The following is a 23733-nucleotide window of genomic DNA, read 5'->3' on the forward strand; positions in this document are numbered from 1 at the left end:
CTCATTTAATTATCCTGATTTTATTTGATGTTTTTTATGATTTTATTCTTTTTATGATTTTAATTTCCTTTGTAATTTAATGTTTTAAAATGTTTTTATTCTGTGATTTCATCCTATGTAAAGCACTCTGAATTGCCTTGTGTATGAATGGTGCTATATAAATAAAGCTTGCCTTGCCTCTAAACTAGTCTGGGTATAACATAGCATTTTTCTGTCTATTATCATTTTATATCAAACAAAAAGCAGTAAGCTATAATGTGGAAACCATTTCACCTCCTCACTCCTCATCCTCTAAGCTTGTGTCAAAGCTTTTAATGCTACATTCTGAGAGTTTTACACTGAAAGATGACACATATAGTGAAAAAATTCTGGAAACATACAAAGACAATTAATTGCATTGGGTATAAATTCCTTCACACACACACACACACACACCAGGCAGCGAGGCGTCTGGAGAGTAGAGATAGGGCTGTCTCCATCAGCCTCTCCACCTACCCAGAGGACCTAATCAGTCAGTGAATACACGTAAAATGGAGGCTGTCATCTACCTCCAGCCCAACAGACTCCCTGTCGACACTTTTCTCATACCGCCATCCTCCAGAGAGGGGGTAGATGGATCTCTCCCCACAGCTCCATCCTCAACCAAGATATCCCACACCATATTTCGGAGTTCTCTATAGCTGCTTCTTCTTCTTCTTTTTCATTACCTTGTGTTCCAGATGTAGCTGAATGTTTTCAAATGCATCTCAAAATGTTCTATGTGCATAGCTGCAACAGTCTGCTGCACCTACAGCATCTGCTCCATCTTGTCGCCTCCTCACATGTGCAGAGAGACAGATGGAAATCAGGGTAATGGAAACCACTGCGACCCTGACCCCTGCTTCTGGGTCTGAACCATTCGTCATGGCAACGACCCCGGCGCTCAGCAGCAAGGCGGCACATAATTGGTCATAAGGGGGAGGTGCCGGCACCTGATCATATACACACACTGACATGGCTAAGGTAATGTCTGAACTGTTTACATTTGGAGGCTATCAGTCTTTCACCCTGCAAAGGTTCTCTGTTTACACATCAACGATATACACAGAAAGCTAAGGCCAGTTCCTGTTTCCTGTTTGAATTGGCAACAACAACAATAACAACAAAGATGCGCATTTCAGCAATAATTCAGGAGCATGTGGGCCAGAAAGCTCGCTTACTTTACTTTACTTAGTCTCGGCAGATTAAAGGTCTTTTCATTCATATCTCGTTTTTCATAATAATCCCTCATTTTGTGCATTATTAACACATCTTATTATTTCTGTTGTCAGAGCGTGCACACTGCAGTGAGAAGAGGGACCCGTTATGCAAATAAACTAAAATTTCCTGCAATGTTTTCCTGAATATGTCAGGCAGCAGTGACAGGTGGCTTTATCTAGCAACAGGGCAGACATATTAAATATATCTTTTTATACATTTAGCCACATTTGTGTGGGCAAGACACCCATGAACACACAAACTCACAAACAATAAACCTGTGGAAGTAAAACAATGACGTATTTGATGTATTTCTTTCTGGGACTTCCTTTGAGAAGAAGGGGGATGTTTTTTTGTTATTTTGGAGATTTATTACTGTACATTTTGGCGCTTTATGACTTCGGTGCAGCCACTGTGGAGCTGCAAAATGGGTGAGTGCCAGAGTGTGTGTGTCGTGTTGTAAGAGTAGAGCTGTAGAGGGCTGGAAGGATAATAAAGAGAAAATAGAGGAGTGAGAGAGGTAGTAAAGAAAGTAAAAAGAAAGGACAGGACGGTGATAGAAATGATGAAGAGAGCAGGACAAGAGGTGAAAGAGAAAGCAGTGAAGAGATACAGTGAATGAGCACTGTAGGATGAACGCATGCACCTCAGTGAGCCGTTTCCAGAGCGTGTGAGAGAGGTTAGGCATCATCTGATTGGGCTGTATCTCTGTGCACAGAGTTGGAACGGCACCAGGAGTGCAGATAAGAGTCTTTGTTTGCCCTTGGTCTAGCATGTGTGTGTGTGTGTTTTAATCTGGATACCTTTTGTAAACAACACCATCAAAAATGACTGCTGACACAATCTAGATGAAAGCGTACCATAAAATGAGCTAAATGCTTGTCTGTCTGCAACCTGACCTCAACCAAACCTCGAATTCAGGACTCAGAAAGGCTGCCTTTATTTAGCTGATTGATTCTTATATTGGAATAAAAAAATACCACTAAAACTAATGATTTCGTCTCATCTTGGTGTGCTGGTGCCAAATGTAAAAAAAAGCAGTAAAAACACTGTACAGGGCCAAAATAGAAACATTTCATTCAAACAAATAAATACACCCACGCTTTTGTTTACATGATGTGTCAGAAAGCAGACTGGCAGAGTGCACAGGTTACTTAAGTGCATGTAAACCTACTGTTTCTAACCAGTTCTGACACACTGTCCTTTCATATACATCACCATGACCAATGTTCAACAACTTAAGACCCTACAGCCTATATATAAACATGAGGTAAAACAACATCTGTTATGTGTATGTTGAATACTTTTAGGCACAATGTTCCAGCTGTACATTTAAAAAGCACTCTGAAGTATACACACAGTGTAAAAATGTGCTGACAAGATTAAAAAAAAAATCTGCATCCAGAAAAGCTGAATAAACAGTCAAATATCCAAATATACAAAGAGCTTTGATATGCAGATGTATTCTCTGGCACCATTTACATTTTGTTTACCTGAGTCACTGAAATAAGATCATTTACAGCAAATCACACATAAGCTCTATTGTCATGTTTTATCCCTGCTTGGCTAACATCTTTTTTTTTAATGTTGTCACAACATAGCTGACGTTTGATTATTCACCATCTGTGAACTAGATGCCTACTTACTTAATCAACTGTGTGTCCAACAAAGTGTTTCCGACAACACCACAAAAGGCTACACGTGCAAAAGTGACGCAATAATCCCTCTCCACATTTTCCAGCCGTCATGTCTCTGGGGGGTGTAAGGCCCCCCCCCCCCCCAAAATCAAAAACAGATACAAAAAAAAACATCAAAAAAGGGATTAAAGAATCTGCCGACACCCCTAAATCCTTCAAAGGGCACCCGACTCTATCAAAGGATGAGCACGCTTAAATATGAGGTGACACACATGACACATGAGGAGTGTTGGTGTTCAGTTTATAATTTCTACAACTGTAGGGAGGGAGAAATGAGATTTCAGTGAAGCATGATATCAAAGCAAAGTGATAAGTGGCTTTTGTTATCTTTATATAGCACAAACTCCTGTAGGAAGGAGAGAGGAAAAGCTCACATGTGAGTCAAGAATTGCCTCATCTACATGTGGAGAGGTCAGAAAGGAAACAAAACCTGCCTAAACAGTGGGGGAGAGAGAGTGTGCAAGATGAATTCTCATCTTCTCATTTAGGGGTTTCCCTGTTAACCGGCAGCGAGGTGGGGCTCACCTCAAGCGATTCTTAAGGAAGGCTGAGTTCAAAGCGTGCCGGTGGGAGGAGGCGACGGCTGCGTGGGAGAACAGCAGACAGTTAAGATGGGATTTCTCATTACTTGCGTCTCGCTCTGTGTCCTGGCTATCACCGCTGTACACCGCTCGCTCCCTCTCTGCCCTATAATTTCCCTCCCTCCTCCTCCTCCTCCTCTTCCTCCTCCTTCTCCTTCCCCTCCTTTTTCTCTTGCGGACTCAAACTGAATACATAAGATTGTGCCCCACTAGGCCAACACACTCCCCTTCTCTTTCATCTGAGCCTGTTGTGTTTCCACAGTATCTGACTGTGCACACACTCTGTGAAAAACACACAGAGACAGACTGGATGACAAAGCAAGAGCATGGAGGAAGCTACAGGCAGAGAGACGGTGCCCTGCACACACACACGACTGTGGGTTCAAGGATAAGAAAATAATCATTATTATTATTAATTTAACAACCAAAACAACTGATTTTAAGAATGGTTTGCAGTGTACATTGTACAATATTTGACCAACCATGGAGCATAGCCATAAAATATTCATGTCATCAAGTCTGCATAGTAATTGCAATGTCAAAATGATTGTGTTGCTCAATATACACAATTATTAATATTTCATTCCCTACTGAGACAAGCTGCTCTCTGCTGGAAGCATAACGGCAACAATGACACAGAAAACATCAGATTAGAATCAAAACATGGGATTGCAAAAAATATTTGTAAAAAAAAAAATCCAAACAGAACAGGAAACAGAGGAGAAGATGAGGAGCGTATCGCCATGGCGATGGGAGGAAGCAGTGGCGCTTTCTTTGAGAAGAATGAGCAGCACGTCTCCTGGCTATCAATCCCAGATATTACCCCGGCATTTGTCAGATATGCTCCCCGCCACAGCAGCCATCCGTGACTCATTCCGTCATTACATCGGAGAGGTCACGCCCACTCCGCCCCTGCCTGCACCGTCTTTCCTGGGTCTGATGGCGGCCTAACGGCCTGCTCTCTCTATACTGCAATTAACCTTTTTATTGGCCACCTGCCAGCCAGCTGGAAAATACATCACGGTGTGTACGTGTGCGTGTGTGTAAATACAACCATAAACGCATTCTATTCTTGTGTGTGTGTGTACAATGGTTGAAGCTTTTAAGTGTATGAATTTCCATGTGAAAAGTGAGTCAGCGAATGTGTGTGTGTGTGTGTGTTTGCCTTTAATAGCCAACAGATTTCACCTGTTCCACTTTTCAAATAGAGATTGATTGAGTCTAACATCCCATCATGGCTGACCCAGTGAGATCCCACAGACTGTGAGGCTGTCTGATAGCAGAACGGGAATGTCTTTGCTTTATATGTCAATGCAGGACGGAGATATTAGCTCTACCCGGCATTTACTCGACATATTGTGACGGCTGTACCTCTAAAAATCCATCTCTGTGGTCCTACAAATGACAAATCTATACTTTAACTCTTATCATCTGAATGGTACACTACAGACAAGTTTCACCAAACCAGAGGAAGACTGCATGTCCGTAATCACAGGTATGGACAGGTATCCATGTGGCCGATCTGCTCTCTTCTATGCTACGCAACATGTGCTACATCAGACAGGACAGGCAAAGAGTCAGCTGCATGGAGGTATTTCACACTTTTACTATTAATTCTACAAGTTTCACAGATCACGGTGTGATCGGCCTATATGAAAAGCACAGGAATCAGTATCATTATTAGGAAAAAACTGATTGGTGGCATACCTAGATGTACAGTACTAAACAATGTAGGACAACCACTTTTTTTTGAGGCTGTCACAGCTACCAGGTTGTCTGCCCAGGTTTCTAGGTCCATACAAATCTGGGTTACATATGCTGATGTAAGCAGAAATTTAGGATTCAGCCAAGATGGTGCAGGTCAGAGACACCAAGGAAACATTTCCATGAAGCGGTGCAGGACTTTTTACTGTGTTTTGGCGGGTAACAATGAACACAAAAACATTGTCAATTTATTTACAAGAGAACTCCACAAGGTACCTTTAACACCTTTGATTAGCCATTATTGTGTGCTTTGTCAGAATACATGGTATCTGATACATCTTGTTCTACATGCAGTTAGAGAACAGAGCTCTGTTAGTGAGGAAGGAAAACTCCTTATAACCTCCCCTCTGGTACCTTACTGCCTCATTAGATTGCAATTCTAAAGCCTATGAAAAGAAACAGAATCACAGTCAGACTGTAACATCACACAAGCACTCACAGTATCCGAGAGGCTTATACTGTACTATCCCATTGTCAACAAGAGGCCCCTCTTGAGCGTCTTAAAATCTGGCAGAGCATGGCGGAGCAGAGAGCTCACAGTAAATGCATTCTCTGGCTCTTCCAGCTGCAAATTGAATTTCAGGGCATGACTCGACTCAAAACACCTAATAATCCCACGTCACTTGCTGTTCCCAAGCTGAACAAGGTCACATTGTAGGAGTAGTAATGGGAAAAAAAACTGACCATTTTACAAGTATTTATCTAGTAGGGAAAGGCATTCAGGCTCCAGCAAGGTGAAGGAATTTATAGAAATGAAAGTACAAATGGCTGAGCAATTGAAGGGCAGTGCACAATAACAGAACGATCAGACCTGTAAATGTTATGTGGATGTACATTCATAGCTGAGCAGGTAGGACTGGCAGGACATAACAAAAGTTGCTTTTACATATAAACTCCTGACAATGTGTAGAGAAGTAGGTCTGAACATGGATAGAGGCTGCCCAGCGTACACTGGCTGTGAAGTCTATAGATGATCACATGCTCTGTTCACATGCAAGGATCAGGAGGACAGACAGTGTAAAAATGGCTAAAGAGAGCTCATTTATCAAGTGTTTGTGAAGATTGTGTCGATGAATCAGTGCTTACCTGCTACCGAAAGGCGTGCTGTGCGGCTGGAGATGGATCCTAGGTTGTCGATGGTAACGACACACTGGTAGGTGCCCTCATCTGGTTTATTGTGCTTCGAGTGGACTACATGGTTGAAGAACAGCGAGCCATCAGGAAGTATGTTCCGCCTCTCGTCCGAAACCAGGCTCATGAAGGTGCCGTCTTTCTTCCACTCGATGCGTGCCGGTGTGGTCGCGTCGCTGTACGCCGAGCAGTTGAGCAGTGCGGAGTTGCCCCGGATGGCCAGTGTGTCTTGGGGCTCCACAGTGAACCAGAAGGGGCTGAAGGGGTGCGCTGCTGAACCTAAAGGGTAACAGAGGAGAGATCTTATGAAACTTCTTCATGGGACTACAGACTTGGCTTTTTAGAGACGGCAAATCCCATCTTGTAAGACATCATATGGCATCTTTTAAACACACTAAAAATGAAAGAATGCTGCAGGATTTAAGTGCCCACTCACAGAAATGTTTTCTGAAGCAAAACATCTTTTCGTTCATGCTATCTTTTCAGCCAATGTGCCCGGGTCTGTCCCAGAGACTCCAAGAGGCTTTTTATTATGAAACCACAAACCCCGCTGGAATTGGGCAAGAGGAACTGACAAATTTAAACCAGTCTAGCCTCCCTGGCAAGTTAATATCACGTCTTGCTTTATTGTAAGTACAGAGTGCAGAGGAGGAGTAAACACTTTGGAACGTGGTTGCCATTTCCTATCCTCCAGCATAAATGCTAACGTCGCATCGACATGGATAGTGCCAAAGTCAGAGTAAGTGCAATTGCTTTGCATTTGTCCTCATCCATTATTCAAGCTCTCCCACCCTAAGAGTCACATAGTGGTATTGTTTAGATAAATAACACCAATTATCAGTTCTGCAGGGATGGGGGGGTTAGGGCTGGAAAAATAATTATAAAGGCGGTATGAAGATATTTAAATAATGCAGTGAACAGAGTGATAGAAGTGAGTGTTAAACGCGGTTAAAAATATGCCTGCTCTCTTCTAAGGAAATGGCACGTCTCCAGGGGAGAAGGAAAGCAGAAAGGGAGGAAGATGGAAAATGAGAGAGTGAAAAAGAGCCGCCATGTCAATGGTTCAGCTATTTAACTACTGGGAGGTAATTTCTCTACCTAGTGGCACAGAGTCCCCTAGTGTGAGATCCAAAGAGAGGAGCAATGTAATGTATGGTCCATTACGGTGGCAAAGCGGCTGCCTGTCCTCGGCACACTCAGTTCCCCTAAGCGCAAACAATTACAGCTGAAGAAAGCGACTGAATTGGATAGAAAATGTTCACTTTCTTGTTAAAGAGATACATGCAACACAGCAGTCCAACAAAGCTGTGCAATCGTGTTTACACTAAAATCTCTGATAGGAAAGACTTGAATAGTAAAAAGGAGAAAATGTTAAGTGTTGGCTGAATTAGGGGGCAGATTGTTTAAAGAAAAATCACGTGATGGAAACAAAAACATGGCTGCCAACTTACATCCATCTATATGGCTAATGTAGAGGCCTTTAACTGCAAGTAATTTGCAGCTACAGACAAGTAAAACACTATTTCAGGACACCAAACTTACTAGATGTAAAAATCCTTTTGGCCAAAAGTGGAATTCACACAGCAGTAAGGAATAAAATATGCTCCATCCTCAGCCAGCCCAAAGTATTTCCACTCTTAGTAGCTAAATGAGTGGCTCTAAATTAGCCCAAAGTAAGCAGCTGATTTCAGGAAATCAATAAATTCATAAGGAGCCCTGTGCACAGATTGGGCAGAATGTGACAACGCCAGCAAATGTATTTCACTGATGGTGTACATGACAGATGGACAGAGACTAGTGGAGTAGCAGAGAGGGAGAATTCAGCACTCCTGCAGACCACAGGCACCATGGCATGCTTCATCATTTCTGCTTTACACTGCTGGAACAGTGGGTGTGTGGGCTGGGCAGAGCTTCCAGGCCCAGATTTTGGCTTTTTTCCAGTCAAAATATCATCTTCAGCCACTCTCTATCTGAGGAGAAAACTGCCTTCAGCAGCCTTTTTATCACCGTCACAGAAACAGTAGGAAAGGGCTTAGCTTCACCTCTACTGTCAGACAAAATTGTGAACCATCTGCTTTTAGCTGCAGACACAACATCTCATGTCAGCAGAGTAAGGCAGGGGAATAAAATCAGACTGGAGACAGGGATGAGTCGGGGCTGAGAGGTTTATGGCAGGCAAACAAAAAATAAAAAATCAACATGACAGTCAGAGGAATCATTTCTCACAAAAAAAAACAACAAAACAACACAATTAATACCTGCACATACAAGATAAACACACACCAGAAAAACAATGATGCAGCTGGCAGAGGCCAAAGTTCAAAGTCTAATAACACAGGACAGGAAGGGGGGCTGGTGTGGTGTAATCAATGCAGGACTCACAACAGAATGTCACACAAAACTGTCACCAAGCAAGCAGCAGAGAGCAGTGGTGATGTGGGTCAAAAAGTTGCACCTGAACACACAAGAAAAAACAACATCTGCTGCTGTGAAGTGAAATAACTCCCAGCAGACAGCAGCAGTCCTACTGACAGGGGTTCAACTAGTACCACTGATGAACAACATACTGCAAAAACTGGGATCAGAAATGGTAACAGGCAACCGGACACTGGCTGACCACGTGCGTCACAAACCCTCAACAAGCCAACAGCATTTCCTGCAACGGAGCGAGAAAGATAAGAAAGCAGAGCAAATGAGTCAAATGAGGCCAGCTTCTCAGCAGGAAGCAAGAATGTCGAACTGGATGAATACAAGCTCATTACAAACAGACTGAGGGACAGGCTGCAACTTTTATGTCTAAGCTAAAGAAAAGTTTACTTTTGGCAACTAACAAGGTTGAAAGTTTGAGGCCTGGGAAAAAAAAACTGGAATGAAAACCTGCAGAACAAAGCTGCATTCTATTGATGTATTCATTGCCAGAAACTTCCGCACAGCTTATGTTCCCATACATCAAAGTGCATCTAACCAAACCTTGCTGAATGTGAACATAATGAAAAGACATAGGTGAGGTGAATGTTTTCATCTTGTAGTGTATTCATCACCAATACAAAAGGCCAGGTGACATCTGTACAAAGTAACACACACACAAAAAAAAACATGTTTTCCTTTAAACAGCTGCAGTGGAGAACATACTGTGTTTTTATGCCAGAATTTATTAGCAACGAAACACTGCAGGCTTTTAACAATGTAGCTGTGGAGTCAAAGAGGGAACGGGGTGTCAGAAAGCACATTACAGTGTGAGAACTCTAATCTATTCAGGCCCACCGGTGTGGGAGCCCCCGTTTGTGTTTGAAAAATAGGAACCACCGCGCCGCGCACCCAGAGAGAATGAGGGAGCAGAGAGCAAGGGGCTAGAAAATGAGGTTGTCTGCTTGATAAGTATGGGCTGTTACCTCTGTCCCAAATCCACTTTTCTCTGCAGTCATAAAAGGTTTGGGAGCCCAGCTTTAGATGGTGCCCTGCCTCGCTCTCTGTCAGATGAGGGAGACAGAAAGGAGATGTGGAGACGGAGCTGGATTTCCCATCTTGAGCTGAGTTTTGCGAATCCATGACTTTCAAGATCTCTTCACTTGAGGGGTTTGGGGAACTGATTCAACAGCATAGATCAATTTCCAGGATAAAGTTAAACTACAGTAGTTTACAAAGTTAGCCTCTCCACATTAGGTGTAATATCCCTGCAAAGGCGGTAAAGAGTAGAGGCAGAGGGTCTGCTCTCCACACAAAGACCCCCTGTTCTCTCCCATTCTGCCCTTGGCTCAGCAGGAAACCTCCTCCCCTCATTGACCTGCTGCCTGAGAGCAGCCATATTGACTACCTGCCTTATTGAGCCACTCTTGAGACAGAGCAGACCACTCTCAAAAACCAGTCACATTTTCAACAACAGAGGCCCTTCTGTGGCTTGGACGTCAAGACAAGGAAATCCTAGACATCAAAAGTAAACACACTTGGGTGGAATTTGCAAAAAGGTGGAATCTACATTAATAAAGAGTGATGCAGATTTTTTTTTTATTATTATGTACGAAATGTTCACACTCTTTCTGTGTGTTCCTGTTTCATGATGCACCAGTGATCTTTTTAGCTGCAAGGCTTTCAGAAGAAAACAACAAGCCGTGAGTACAAAATCATTAATGCCACATCAAGCATGAATGGAAGATTTCCTCACAGGTATAGATAGAGACGACGGGAAGGCAGTTTCTAATGAAAGTGAGCACTTCATTCAGCAAGCTACTGCTTCGCTGCTATTTCCATCTCTCTGCTGTTTGTCCTTACACCCTCAGCATCAGTGTTGCTTTAATGATACTAATGGAAATGGTCGTCTCATCCCTACCTCCAACCCCCCCACCTCCCGTCTGCACCTCTCATTTTCTGCAGAATCTTTCATCCTCCGCTTCTTTCCAAACTCCTCTCTAAAGCCCATCTGTCACCATGAAACACCTCAGGGAAATAACAATGATCTTGAGACCCAGCGTGGAAGGACCAGGCACCTTTTAATAGCACAGGAGAAGAAACAGCAGCTAACTTGTTATATTTGACGTATTATATCTATTTAAAGTGGAAAAAAAGTAAAAAGGTGTCCTTTTTTCAATCGAAAGGACAAGAACAAAGGTTCCCTCAAGGACTCTGTTAGAGTGGCTGCAAGCTGAGGCAGCTAGCTTCCTTCCTTCGTTTTGTTTAAAATGACATTTGGGCACTTGAATTGTGGAGATTTAAGTGGAGACATTTCTTCAGAAGTTGAAAAAAAAGAAAGGAGAAGGCACAGATTAAATTAAGACAGATTAGTGTTTTCATTGCTATGAAGGACATTAATCGTAGAAAATGAGATGCTTCTGAGAAATAACAAAATCCCTGCACACAGGGATAATAATTAAAAGCAAATTTCTTTGGCTAAAGAAAGAGAGAGAGAGGCTGAATGGTGCCGTTTGTAACAGAACTTTGTCAGAGCTACTATTGCTGCTCAAACGCTGTGCAGTGCTTGACAGGGCTGAGGGAGGTAGCTATGATCAGGGATACCACAACCCGCTGATTCTGGTGCTCTCAGCGTTTCCCGCAGCAGTTGATGAAATGAGAGGTTGAGGCCAACCCATAAAGGGATGGACAAAATGATTGGGGCGCCGAGCGCACACTGGCTGTCCTGTGCTGGCACCCACTCAACTGGCAGATTAAAAGAGGAAAAGGATCCAATTTTTTCAGCTCACAGTCCTCTGTCATCCTGTGTGCCTCGCTGCTATTGTAAAACTCTGGAGGCCCGGAGACAACATGACAGGGTCGCCGGCAGAGCCGGGTCACTGCAGCGACATCGGCTTCAGCTGCGCCGCTGAAAATGTTATTCTACCATAAATGTCTGTCTCCTTTTAATCAGATGGAGAAACAGATCCTGCTCAAATGATTCACTGGTTAATAGGATTAGCAAATGCTTTCAGTGCAAGACTCTGGCAAAACATCACACACCGTGTCCAATGTGCAGATACTGACTGGGGGATCTTTATTATTATTTTTTTTATTATTATTCTGGCTTTGTGCACTCTGCACTGCATTTAATAAATGGTGCCAGGGAATAACAGTACATAATGAAGACCTAATCCCACACAAGCCACACACACTGACCCCTACTTCCTGTTTAGTAGTGAGAGACCAAGACCACCTTGGAGACATCCTCACACTGAAGATCCCTTATCACACCAGTCCAAGAAGTTTTTACAGGCTTTGATTATATCCTATGATTGCACCAAGGACTTGAAGGCATCACTTTGTGGTGAGTCAGCCTTATGGATTATATGGAATAACTGAGTTAGAAGTTTAAGTGAAACATCACTGGCCCAGATCTCATCATCCATTTTTCATCAGTACACAACAATTCATTTGGATGTTTGTCTTCGTGCAAGGTACCTGTGCCAACAACTCCTTATTAAACTGACACCCTAGTAACCAAATTATTAATCTGCAACACGTAACAAAGTCAAGGCCAACAAAACATTTCAAATAATCAAACTCATCATAGACTAAATGATGATGAGTATTTAACAGGGGAAGATACCACTTGAATGGAATTCAAGACGGAGATTCCACCAGACATGTTTGTGTGTATTCGATGGGGGAGACAGATCCAGGAGGGACTGGGTATACAGGGGGAAATCCTTTCTCACCTCATCTGGTTGTGATAATTAACCAGCACTGATTAAGGCTTGAATTCCCCCTCTTATCAACCTCCCCGTGGGCTCTGAGATGAAGGATTGGCCCACTGAGACGACAGCAACACAGCGGAGCTGGTTTAGAGCGTATAGTTAAGAGGGACGTCAAAAACACCGCCACACAGAGAATAATTGGAAAGCAAAATAGCAAGAAACAGCATGTTACTCGGACTAGACGGATACCCACCGAGCAGCTGGACTAAAGGTTAAAGCCATCACTTAATGTCAGTATCTGAGAATTGGGCTAACCTTTTCTGAAAGTCCGCTAAAAATCTCACTTTGGCAGCAGATGCCATTATCTGCTCTTTTTAAAGTAACATGCTCTTTAAAACGAAACTCTGAGACAAACTAATAGGTGCTGAGAAAAACTCCACACTTTAAACACTGCCAGGCTTTAAGCAAGACCACTTACAGTTTGAATCTGTGCGATCATCTTTTGAACCCAAAACCTATCTCAGCATCATTCAAACAAACCTGAACCTGCTTTAGATCTAGTTTCAGAAGTTTTTGGTCTACTCGGCCATGTGAATTATCTGATAAGGTTGTAAAACCAGAGCCGAGGATGTAGCCAACATACTGGTCAGACTGAACCCAGTTCCTTTTTTTCCCCTCTATGAACAACAACAGATGAGATAGTCATCCGAGACAGGAAAGCACATTCGTCTTGCCACCCAGCAGCTCCGCCTCATCCCCACTAACCCTGATACTAAAGAAAATCATCAGGCTGTAATGAGATATCCTATAGATTTTTTAATGAAACACAATATTGCCTTCTCTTGCCCCTGGTTTTTCCTTTTCGGCTATCACACTCCCTCACACAAATATATATACACACACACACGCACACAGAGGAAAGAAAATCAATATAATCCTGTATGCCTTGCACAGTCAAACACCCAGCAATTTATCAGCATTGTATTTCAAAGTCTGGGTCTTTGCCTATTTCGTCCTTGACTGTTGTCATCACAAGAGTAGGGAATTAAAGGGGTTGCTTACAGTACATTTTTTCTCCCTCTGTCTCCCTCTCTCATGCACACACACACAGGCTTGTAGGCAGCATTTGGTATAAAGAGTTGGAGATAAAAGTGCAGTGCACACCGGACAAGTTTGCCAGAGGTCACATCCAGCAATTCATTTGATCACAGTCTTTGGTTCTGGCTTCTTTGAGCGGTCAAGTGTGGCCAATCTGCCTCTGATAAGCCTGATGCCAATTACCAGCCCCAGACACAAAAACATTTCAAACCATCTCAATTTCTCCCCCCGTAAAGATAAGCATCAGCATGCGAAATCTGCTAATTACAAGAGAGCTGAGTCACAGTCGCCCACTTTCAAATTCCCAGTGACCAATTACAGACTATTACACCGGCCAATTATCCTCATATACATGAAAATCAATGAATTATTTCCCTCACATTTTGGTAAGCTTGGTAAGTTTTTTTTCCTCTGTCCTTCTAGTGTTTATTCTTCAAAAACACACACACACACACTGTATGTAAGCTGTGCATATAAGCAGGGCTTCCCATCCTTTGCTCTTTTTTTTGTTCTTTTCAGAGTGAGTTGTTTGTGGCTTCAAAGCGCTTGGCGAGGAGGTGCTGTTAGCGGGCTGCTGATAAAAGAGAAGCCAGTTGCTGCGTGTTCACAGCAATTTGAAGGAAACCATTTAACACTGGAGTATGGGAGAGATCAAAGCCTTCAAGCCAACACTGGGAGGGAGGCTCAATTACTATTTTACTTGAAACCGGATGCTAACCCTCCAAAAAAAAAAAAAAAAAAACCCTAAAATAACTCCGGACAAGTTGAAGAAGCAGAGGCTCAGAAGGGAATGCTATCTGAAAACAGTGCAGTAATAAAGGAGGAGTTAAGTGTGGTTACAGGGGTTAAGTGTTTGCACCAGGGGCATACTTAGATTACAAAATGAAGCGGCTGCATAAGGCATAAAAGGTCTCTTAGATATTATTACTGTCGTGATAGCAAAAGCTCCCTTTGAAGTTTGAGTTTAAAGCATCTTTTTTTCCCCCCTAAAAAGGAAGCACTTCATGTCTAACAGCAGCGTTTGTTGGCATCACCCCCACTTCTGTCCTGCCAACATACAATGTGCTGGTCAGACCACATGTCTTTCTTTATTGGACCTGGAATATCTCTAAAATATATCTCTAACATATCTCTGTCCAAACACAAAAGTGGACAATTCGCAAATGTGTTTGGAAACAACCTGTCTGTCTGTCTGTCTGTCTGTCTGTCTGTCTGTCTGTCTGCCTGTCTGTCTGTCTGTCTGTCTGTCTGTCTGTCTGTCTGTCTGCCTGTCTGTCTGTCGCTGCCATTAACATGCTTCTTGGTCGTCTTGGAGATCCGTTTACAAGTACCACCACTTCTCCACATGTGTCTGAAGTGACTGCTCTATATGCAAATAAATATGTTTTGGGAGCATCCATACTTCACATTTCCTGCTGCGAAACTGTGAAATGAAAAAATCTGAGTGTAAAAAAAAAAAATGTTTCTGAGATCAGAAAACGGGTCAGACTTTTCCTGACAACTGCGATGAAGCTCAGATAAATAGTGACACTGTGATTCCTTAAGTAAAGGCACTCTCCCGCTTTCAGACATATGGATCCTGGTGCTGTATGAAGACTGCATGTATTACTGTATGTAATAAACTCTGAGAAAAACTAAGCAACGGACCAGACTTTAACTTGCACTATGTGACCAGAAGTAAATAGACACCATGTGTCCAATTCAGTGTACTGTAGCTGTTTTTAGTAATCATGGTAATTCTGATTGTGAGTCAATATTCTGATATACCAGTGTAAGATCAGCTGTGGACCATGTGAGTGTTTAGATGATAACTTCTGTTTGTTTCAACAAGGCACAAAAAATCTCAAAGACATATTTGTCCCCATTCAGTATGGAAGACCTTGCCTGTCTTGACTTGATCGCCCGTCATCAGACTTTACTAATGCTTCCTGTGCACAACAAGGAAACCAGAAGGATTTTCCTACAACTTGCCTTGTTCTGATTAACCATAACACTTCTTTGTTTGCACCTTTGTTCAGTGTAACCAGCTTTTCTCTTCACTGTTGGGTAAGAGGCTTGTATCAGTCTCCAAGGGTGAAACTACAACAACAGAGCTTACAGGTTGTTGTGGCGCTGGTGGCATTTTTGAAATATAACATAAATAGGACCCATAAACAAAGAGTCGCATCACCACACATCCCAACAAACACTGCATTCCTGGTCACAGAGTGTGAGTTTCTCAATAATTCATGCATGTGACCTGTGTTGCAACAGCACTGAGGGGCTGTTGTTTCTTTGTCCTGCCCAGCAGAGGCTGAACACTCATTACAGACCGAGCTTATCTCTGCTCTCAGTCCCGTCTGCTCGGACAACAGGAGCTTCCCAGGCTGTTGCCGATGCTAATGTGGATCATATTGCAGGTGAGGAAGAGGCGCAGTGATGTGGCAACAAGACAGACTAATGGATTTTTTTGTTGTGCAGTCAAGACATCAGGAAAAGTATTTCCACAGGACACAGCAAGGTGAATGTCAGTCACTGTGTATTTGTGTGAACATCTCAGAGAGAGGAGAAAGAGAGAGGAGAAAGAGTGAGGAGGGGGGGGGGGATCTTCTCATTTGTTTACAAAAAGAATTATGGCTGTGTGGCCTCAGTCAGTCTGGCTTAGATAAGAGCTGAATGAAAAAGAGCCTTGTGTCCCAGCAGTCTCAATAGGAATCATTTCTCACTGTCCAACATCACAGTACACAATATATGGTGTTCATTCTTGGACACGACTATGATGACATGATACTGAATGAGAAAAGTGTCACTGTGTTTCTTGCAACAAATGAAGTTCTGGAGGTCAGACCAAGATATTTCCTACTAGCGTGACATTAAATCTGGAAGTAAACACCAATCCTTTTACAAATATTAGGTACAGGGAGGACTGGTAGCATCACAGCATCTCACCACTACATGTATAAGGTTGGAAGATGGGGCATTGTTGTTGAAATGGACCGCTGTGTGAAAGGGACAGTCAACCAACTACAGCATGAAATTGACAGTGGGCGTCAGGGCGGCATTAGCTCTAAAACGCCACGTGAAAGGGAGCAGTGTCACATGTCACAAAATGACTTTATATTAATAAGTTTGTTTGTGTTTACAGATTTTTCCTTAATGGTGGCTCATTTCTCTGCAGTAATTACACCAAATAATCATAATCAATTTGGCAGCACTCAACTCACAAAAGCATCCTATCTGTGCAGCGGCTAGTGCGTCTCAGTCATCGAGTTAGATAGATAAATCCCATTTCCTGCCCACAGAAGGACTGTATCTGGGCTCTATTATGTGATGTGATCACACACATACGTGTACTAGCAGCCCACAAAGCAGGAGATTTAACCCATCAAACGGAACCCCCCCCCGTCCCTCCCTTCACCTCACCCCTCTCACAATAAAAACACAGGAAGCAGAGACCACGAGTGCTCGACGCAGACATGTCCTGTGGCAGATTTGATCAGAGCGCAGCTGAAATTCCTTCTTATCTGCCAGCCAAGGTGTGTAAACAGTCAGCCACTGAGCAGAACCAGCTTGTGTGCAAGTGTTTACAGTATATCACAAGCAAGCCCTAATCTCTTCCCGAGCAATCTGGTCTACATTACCCCCCCACCTCCCCACACACAAGTCCTCACTTATGAAGCAAATGGTATGACTAACAGCAAGGGCTAGAGTGAAGATTCATAACTACTGGCTCAAATGTGGCAGCCAAATCTGCTTACTGGCCTACATATTAAGTTCTCTTGTCAATCTTATCAGAAGGACTGGTATCAAAGGAACATCAATAAAACATGAGGGGATTATGTATTTAATATGCTACATATAGTGCGTTTGGTGTAGCGGTCATAAATTATTTACCGCCGAGGTGTTAGATAGGGGCCGGCGTATCCCTGAAGCAACACTCTTCTGTCATACTGAGGCCCGTTTGAGTCCTCCACCAGATGAAAACTGCACTATTACCACTTGATTGGCAATCAGTGATAAATTATGTGTATTGAGCTTGAAGTATTGACACCCAAACTACAACACAGTGCTCTGAAAACAACTCTCAATTGATTTGCCTCCTTGCAATCCTAATGTATAATGAGGTATATTTCTGTAAGTGTGTGTTGTGTGTGTGTCCGCATATCTCTGCCAAGACAAGCTGCTGAGTAAATAAGTGTCTGAGTGGCAGCAAGTGATGAGCAGTAATGATTTGTGTGTGTGTGTGCAGCACACCAGTCTTTCCCCCTGGGGGTTTTGACACACACACGCATGCACCAACCCACCCAAACACCACAGTGCGGTAGCTGCAACCAGAGGGGCGCTCTCTGGCCCTGAACCCATCTAATCCTCCACACAAGAATAAGGCCCCTGTAAGAGTGTGTGACTGTGTGCTTTTCCACAAAGCACACAGCAGCACCCCATGAATGTATAAATACACAAGTAGCTGCTGCAGCCAGTCTGCTTGGTGTGCATGCTTGCCGGCGGAGGTTAACTAAAAAAAACACATCTGCAGGGACACATTTGTGAGTCATTAGCAGCAGCAACACCTACAAATGAACAGCAAACTACATCAAAAACATATTAATTGGGACTGTAATAGTGTTACATTCAGGGTAAGGTTAATTTGTAGGCGATGGGACACAGTAATAACAGTCACTTCATCCAGACTGTAGTCCTAATCAAACAATTTACTTTCTGCACTCACTAGGAAAAGCAGAGCGGCAGAACTAGACCGTAAGCTCTAGGAAAACAAAAATACTATTAGTACATAGTAAATAGTTTTCATATTTAATAAGTTCTCTCAACCAGAGTGCTTCTCACTGGGTTCCCCTGTCTGCTCCATCGCGCCTGGATGTTTGGCTAAATTATTAATGTTGGCCTGGCATGCTGCAGGTTAGCCAAAAGGCAGGGTGGTAGTATATAGTGCACAGAAGCCACTTCAGCCCTTGTTTACATGCTGGTGGGGAATGTGACTGAGTGTTCACCTACTGATCGCCCACAGTGATGTCCACTGTGTTGACATGGTTACTGTGGATATCCACCACTTAATATAGATATATGTGTCCTGTATGCAAAAACAATGCCGGCATAATTCCACATGGGCCATGCAACAGAGCAGATTAAGGTTTGCTAAGGTTCTGTGATTAAACTAAGCACTGCAGGAAAGCTGGAAGAGCACATGCTGGGAGCAGCTGTGGTGCAGCGATACAAGGAGCGGTCTGAGCCATTGGAATTAGCTCACAACATAGAGCATAATTATCTTCATAGGCAGGTAACAGCTCCATTCTGTGCTGCTGGTTTGTATTGTACAAAAGACACACACTGCTTCAGGGCTGTGTTTTAGGAAGAAATTAAAAGACGCTCAGGAGCAGCCACCGATTCCACATGTGTGTGGCTAGTGGCTACAGTCGCTCAGGATCTCCCATAAAATGCTATAAAGTTCGACTGACTGTCTTCTGTAACTGTCTTCTGCTGACGAGAAACAAACAGCTTTTGATATCTGTGTAACAGTGAGACGAAGGAACACAATTATTACAACGAAAACGAGCATTACTGATATTTGAAAACAGGTTGTTGAGCTGTGATAAGAGTTCCGCCTCGTCTTCCCTGAGCAGACAGGAGCTCCATGCTGCACACAAAGAAAGAAGTGAATGTCAGGCCAGTGGAAACGGGGGGTTTTAATGGCTTCATTTGACTCCTGACAGGACTCTGGGTTGACTCCCGGGCTGTCTTTGATGGGTGGTAGGGATCCAGAGGGCACCTTTGTTGAGGCGCTCAGGCTCCAGCACTTTAGAGAAAAGTGAAACTATGAGAGTCATTTAGCAAAGCATGGTGTGTGTTGTGTGTAAGTGTTGTAAGATGGGGAGGGTGGGGGCACGGGGACTACTTTTATCCACATCCATTTGATTTCCTGTCATGAGCACAGACAGCACAAAGGGGTAATGGAGGGCCCGTTCTGACGGGGGATTATGGTAATGGGTGCATAAGCAAAACGAAGCAAAGCTGTCGTGCTGTTACCCTGCACACAAAATCTATTACAAAAACCTGTTAAAAATGAACCAACAAATACTCACAAAAACACCTCCTGAAGGCTTGTTTTCAGTTTCCCACTCTTTCCGAGTGCCTTAGAACACAATTTCTGTCATACGAACCTGTTTGTACACGCCTCTGGGACCAGGATAATTAGCTCTGACGCTCAATCTATTTTAGGCAGCAGAGGCAACTGTGCACCATCACTGCTTAATACTGTACACATGAAAGGCCTGAATGAATGATGAATCCTTCCATTAGCGCGGGGCTTCTGGAGTGTTACGAGAGCCTGGGCTCTGTTTTCGCCCTTTCTTTCTATGGTTGTGGGGAGGGAGGAGGAACGGCTGTCCTGTTGAAAGGCAGGGGTGATAATTGGTCCTGGCTCTTTTGATGTGCAGACAACGCCATAATCCGTCTTAATCATATTAAGGGGGACCCTGCCTGGCCAGCGAGGGCCGTCCATCTATAGCCAAGATATAGGTAATAGTCATTGGCTCAAATCTGAACATGTAGTAAGAAGCAGCAAGCTGTCCCCTCCAATTGGCTATGATTAAGAAAATTACCCTCTTCTCTGGCTTGGTATACCCTTTAATGTCCAAATTACCCACAGGTGTCCCTATATTCATGTCTGACATCACCTCAGCTTTACCCTTCCAGCATTTATCTTTGTATTCGGTCAAGAAAAGCCAATCAAAGGTGAAAGCCTTTTATGAAAAGGTTCAAAAGATTTCTTAGAAGTGTACAGCTTGTCGTGTCAGCAGGAAGACAAAAGACAGAGACAAGAGAGTCCGGGACCATGTGTCCACACCCTGGGGGCCCAGCTAGTGATCTCACTGTCCTGGGAGGCCAATATGGCATTTCCTGCACGCAACCTGGAGCTAGGCACTGGGCACAGTGTATGATGTGTTGTGGGCATATGGCAGGAGTGTTTTCTGTTTAGCATGCTCAGGATTTTCCTATTGATTTTCACAGCAGCAAATCTTTCAAATTAGTCGTTCGTCCTATTTTCCGAGAGCAAATAACAGCATGCAATTATGTTCCATCAGCTCACGAGGGGTACAAACATCTAAAGTAGTTAGCAGACGTGTCATGTGAATCATTATAGACACCTGGTAGGGATTTAGACATCACAAACACTGCTTTATCAGCTGTTTGAAAACACAAGCAGCACAATATAGCAACTAATGCCTAAACTTGGATGTATATTGAGTGAGTAGAATACTTTTGTACATGGCTTATAATGGGTGTTAATGAGCATCTCTTCTACACACACACAGCAGACAGTGCATGTTATGGTTCAAATGTACACACGCTGTCTCAGACGATCAAGCAACAAAGTCCACTTTTCCTTCATGTTGCTTTATTCTCAGATACACACAGACAAGACACACATCCTTCCTAAAATACAGACTTCTTTTCTTGACATCTTTCTCTAAGCTGCTCTATCCACCCATAAACATTTATACTGTCAGCTGAATGTCTGTTAGAGTCTGGTGTAACAGGCAGAAAAAAGAAGCTCTCTCTCTTTCTGTGTGTATGTGTTACTCTCTCTGATCCATGTAGGCTAATACAACATTACTAGGACTGTTCAAGAGTGTGTGTGACGGAGCACCTGGCTACACACACACACAAATCAGAATCACAATACACTGCTAAATACCTCTTTTATTTTAAAGGGGGAAAAACAAGGAAAAAAAGAGTATTCTCTACACTTCCACAGCAGATATGAATATTTACTTCTTCGTTGTCAGTCAGATGTCCATGATTACACTACGGCCTACTGTTTATTGTATGGTTTTAATTCAGCCCATATTTAGCCTGGAAACCGCCCCATGTACAACGCCAAATTGCTAATCTGACAAGCATTTGTCTGAGATGGCACATGAGCATCTATTCATGTTTTTTTGGATTGCAGAAAAAAACATGTTGGAGCCATTTCTGTTAACCAAACTTCATCCAGTATTTAGCCAAAGTCAATGAGAGCTGTCTGTATTTTATTTTTGGTTGATAAACCTTATCCAATTATTTTCACTATGACATTCAGGAGTTATACCGACATGTTAATTATGCGATTTAAATTCATTTACCCTTTGATCCACAAAGGCATTGTCGGCCTCTTTCATATCAACTACAACCCTGTTATGATGCCCCCCCCCCCCCCACCCCCCACACGTGTGTATGTGTATATGCAGCTCAGAAGTGGAGGAGGAGGAGGATGAAGAGGTGGAGGGGAGTAGTGGTGCTCTGGCATTGTTGTAGGAATCAAATAGCGTTGCCATGGCAACCCTCTGGCAGTGGCAGCCTCTTTGCAGTAACCAGAGAGTAAAGACCCCAAGGGACCCCCTCACCTCCCCTCACCTCCCCTCCCCTCACCACCTCACCCCTCTCGCCTCCGGCACGTTTGTGGAAGGGTCGCAGTGATCCAACTGGGGGTGTCTGGCACCGATGAAGGGGTGGGGGGGGGGGGTGTCCTTTGAACACACATACATTATCAACCAATAAACCCTCTGTCCATCTGTAAGCCCTCGTCATCTCAGAACTCCAGTTTCAATTTTCATCTCTGAGTTTGCTTTCAAACATCAGCGTCCAACACAATGAGCCAAAACAAGAGCTGGAGCCTGTTGATAGACATTTGGAGAGCTGGAGGACGAAGAGTGGGAGGGACGAGGGAGGGAGGAGCCTGTTTGAGCACAAAATAACTAGCTTGGTGTGTGTGTGTGTATGGGCACACATTCATTCACTCACACACACACACACACACACCCCCTCCCCTGCCTAACACAGGTGGGTATTGTCTGCAGCATGGGGCGCTCCTGGCAACCGGCCAGCTCAGCTCAGTCACTGGGCTAGTCCTGCTACAGTCGACTGGCTGCGCAGGTCCACCATGGCAGACTGAACACTCAGTCCAAAAGCAGCTTTTAACTGTTTCCTATCCATCAGGGACTCGCTGCAAAGTTAGGTATGAACCTCTGTGCTCGGGTTAGAATTAGAAGATCATGTTCAAATAGGGCTGCTTTCTGTAATCACACATTTTGAGGCACAATTACATTTTGACTGGTACTTCTAGACCTGTTACATGTCTCAGACCTCCTAAAGGTAAAATAGAGCCAGATCATTTTAATTCACTGTTCCTACATTCTCCCTTGTTTATTTTTTTTAACTGAAGTGAGACAAAGCAGGCCACTCAGTAACTCTTCAGAAGGCAAAAAGCTATAATTTATCTCTTTATTGGTTTGTTTGGAGGTTTGCAATATGCTAAGAGGGGTAGAACTGTGCATGTGAGTGCTCTAGAAGGTGATAAAATGAAACAATGATGGAGACTTTTTCCACTTAACAGTGATGATGTTTGCATATGTGCACAAATATTTATCTACTAGTTTAGTCTGTGGAAAAAAATGACACTATTCTGTTTATTTATTTTTATATTTATGGATATTATTGCTATAATACTTATATAAACAGGGAGTTTAAGAGAATACGAGAGCTCCCTAACATAAATCACAGCAAACAATTCAGGGAAATATGAATGGGCATCTAAAGACTTTTCCATTGATTTATCTCTGAACCCAAAGACCTGGGAGCCGTAGCACAGGAGCCGCGGGGGTTTTTGTACCAAGAGGTTATTGATGGAGACATTGATTAGCTGTCAGATTTAAACATAAAACGCAGTCAGACCATAATTTCAGCTCGATCAACAAAGCTCAATGTCAGTCAATAATGTGCAATGGTATGTGGCCAAAACAGTGATAAGACAAATTGTCTTAAGAGGCTTACGGCTACATTTAAACATGCTTTTCTTTGAATAAATATCTCACTTTCACAGCTTATAGCTGTTGATTTTGCACCTATGTTGGTATAAAGTTGTAGGCGGTACATCTGTGGCATTCAATGTGAATGGAAAACCTTTAAATTTCTACATGTCTTCCAAAAAAAAGCAAGGAAAAAAACTCTGTGGGGCATTTGGAGAAGGCTTTTTTCTCTCAACTTTAATTACAGGCCTCTTGTCAGACAGATCTCTCTCCAAGAGCTATAAATTGGAGGGAGGTGGTTGGAATAGAGACTGAGCAACTCTTT

At 43.2% G+C, this 23733-nt stretch overlaps 1 protein-coding gene across 5 annotated transcripts in view; it reads right to left on the bottom strand.

Moving 5' to 3' along the window:
- The window catches only part of neo1a (neogenin 1a), a 126717-nt gene that overhangs the window by 73475 nt on the left and 29509 nt on the right, over window positions 1-23733 (bottom strand). For all 5 annotated transcript variants that reach the window (XM_028401576.1, XM_028401575.1, XM_028401574.1 and 2 more), the window contains exon 2: window positions 6365-6688. In XM_028401576.1, the coding sequence (XP_028257377.1) occupies window positions 6365-6688 (324 nt within the window). The remainder of the gene's footprint in view (window positions 1-6364; window positions 6689-23733) is intronic.

The sequence above is a fragment of the Parambassis ranga genome, chromosome 3, assembly GCF_900634625.1.
Source record: "Parambassis ranga chromosome 3, fParRan2.1, whole genome shotgun sequence".
In the NCBI taxonomy this organism is placed as follows: domain Eukaryota; kingdom Metazoa; phylum Chordata; class Actinopteri; family Ambassidae; genus Parambassis; species Parambassis ranga.